This window comes from Sinocyclocheilus grahami, unplaced genomic scaffold (assembly GCF_001515645.1).
Source record: "Sinocyclocheilus grahami isolate Dianchi unplaced genomic scaffold, SAMN03320097.WGS_v1.1 scaffold669.1, whole genome shotgun sequence".
NCBI lineage: Eukaryota > Metazoa > Chordata > Actinopteri > Cypriniformes > Cyprinidae > Sinocyclocheilus > Sinocyclocheilus grahami.
The window spans coordinates 281,656-284,288 of record NW_015505848.1 but is presented as its reverse complement, the minus strand read 5'-3'; the positions used below and the strand labels follow the sequence as shown (position 1 = coordinate 284,288).

Genomic DNA, 2,633 nt, shown 5'->3' with positions numbered 1-2,633 from the left:
GTGTGTGTGTGTGAGAGAGAGTGAGAGTGTGTGTGTGTGAGAGTGTGTGTATGTGTGTGAGAGTGTGTGTGTGAGTGAGTGAGTGTGTATGTGTGTGTGTGTGAGAGAGTGTGAGTGTGAGAAAGTGTGAGTGAGTGAGTGAGTGTGTGTGTGTGTGTGTGTGTGTGTGTGTGTGTGTGTGTGTGTGAGAGAGAGACGGTACCTCAGCGGCAGGTATTCCTTCTGGCGGGCGGCACTGGAGAAGCACTTCCTGTTCGAGCGACACTTCCTTCCCCAGAGGCTCCTGGTCAAATGTTTTCCTGAGATCTGTGAAGGAAACAGATGAATGTTTTCAGCATGAATGCATGTGAGTGAACACATACAGAGTCAATGCAATCATCCAGGAATCTACAGTACTGGTCAAAAGTCTCTTCTGCTCACTAAGGCTGCTTTTATTTGTTTAAAAATTGTGAAATATTATTATAATTTAAAAAGCAGGTTTCTATGTGAATGTCTGTTAAACTGTAATGTATTTCTGTGATGCGCAGCTGTATTTTCAGCATCATTACTCCAGTCTTCAGTGTCACATGATCTTCAGAAATCAGTATAATATGCTGATCTGCTGCTCGAGAAACATTTCTGATTATTATCAATGCTGAAAACAGTTGTGCTGATGAATATTGTGTGGTGATATTCCATTGTGCATTAGAGACGCTTTCAAAAACTTGTGTAAAATGTGTAATTACTCCAAACTTTTGGTGTACTCTAAATGTGCCTGCAACAACTAACTGATAAATATCAACAAAGAATAATTTTATATAAAAGATTCATTGGGCATAAAAAGGAATTTAGCAGCGGATTTAGTCAATTATTAAAATTTCCGTTGAAGATAGTGGAGTCAATATGTTCAAATTATTAATCAATCAAATAAATAAATATTTTTCCAAAATTATTTTATTACGTAATCACTTTGTAAATTTGTACTAGTAATTTCTTTCAATAATCTACACTGAAAAAACCCAACTTTTGGGTTAAAAATGTACTTTAAAAATTTAACCCAACGGCTGGGTTAGTCCATATTTGACCCAAAGTTGGGTTGAAACAACCCAGCATTTTATAGAGTGTATATATTACAGTGCAGTGACTCAAATATTATTTTATTTTATTTAGTTCTTTTTTTTAAATGGACACAAATCAAACATTACACCAAATGAATAAAATGAACACGTTTGGCATCAGTGCAGAAGCAGCGTCATCTTGACACCCGAGTATAAAAATAAGCATTAATGCTTTATCAATTTGACCGTGTGAGCGACCTTTGAAGCTGTTATAGTAACTGTAACAGCACAGTTACAGCATGTGAGCAGGAGACAGTAATGAGTGAATCTGCTGCAGTGTGAGAGATAGAAACATCATAAACACGGATACTGTACACATTCAGCTCAATGTTTCCTCTTATTGCTAGTCGTGCTTCACGTGAACTGCGTCTCCAAACCTAGAGAGCTGCCTACACAGACAGCTTCAGTATTACAGTCTGCACAGATTCACAAGCACAACGGGAACGTTCAGATGAATCTGTGATCTCTTAAAAATGCTCCAAACATGACTATGACCGCCAGAAATACCTTAAATGTGTTTGAAAAAAAGCCTGTAGTCAAAAAACAATACTGTTTGCAATCTTAATTACCATTTATAAAGGCTTCTTATCATTTGCACTAACAATGCAGATGTTATAATTGTATAATAAATATGTGACCCTGGAGCACAAAAGCAGTGTTGAGTCGCTGGGGGATATTTGTAGCAATAGCCAACAATACATTGTATGGGTCACAATTATACATTTCTCTTTTATGCCAAAAATCATTAGGATATTAAGTAAAGATCATGTTCCATGAAGATATTTTGTAAATTTCCAACCGTAAATATATCAAAACTTTTTTTTTCCAAAATGTTTGATTAGTAATATGCATTGCTAAGAACTTCATTTGGACAACTTTAAAGATTATTTTCTCAATATTTAGATTTTTTTGCACCCTCAGATTCCAGATTTTCAAATATTGTCCGATCCTAACAAACCATACATCAATGGAGAGCTTATTTATTCAGCTTTCAGATGATATATAAATCTCAATTTCGAAAAATTTACTATATTTATTGATATTTGTGACCATGTATAATATTATACGTAATAATATAGAATATATTAATTTCCAATAATAAATTATAGAGAGAGATGACGTCAGTGTTATATAGCGCATATGCCTCAGCCTCATCCATCTGTGCTCTCAAAAGAGATCGACAGCGCGCTACCTAAAGAGAAAATGACAATCTAGCAAATCCTATTTAAGGGCCGTCAGTCAGCAGCCGTCTTGGGCACATCCACTATGTAGGTAACAGACATACAAGTACAGCGACATCCGCTTGAATGAGGAACGACAGGAATATCAAAAACTGGTACAATTAGAAAATAATAACTTTTTTTTATTTAAAATTAAAGTCCGATGACTATACTTAACTTCTTTAGCTCAGATTTTCAGGTTGGTATATTTAATGGAAATGTAGAGCATGTGTGTGTGTGTGTGTGTGTGTGTGTGTGTACACACACACACTACCGTTCAAAAGTTTGGGATCAGAACGATTTTTAATGTTTTTTA

The 2,633-nt window shown here is 35.5% G+C and overlaps 1 protein-coding gene across 1 annotated transcript in view; it reads right to left on the bottom strand.

Moving 5' to 3' along the window:
* The window catches only part of LOC107558977 (netrin receptor UNC5C-like), a 205,884-nt gene that overhangs the window by 71,194 nt on the left and 132,057 nt on the right, over positions 1 to 2,633 (bottom strand). Inside the window, exon 4 of the mRNA XM_016242686.1 lies at positions 203 to 306. Within this exon, the coding sequence (XP_016098172.1) occupies positions 203 to 306 (104 nt within the window). The remainder of the gene's footprint in view (positions 1 to 202; positions 307 to 2,633) is intronic.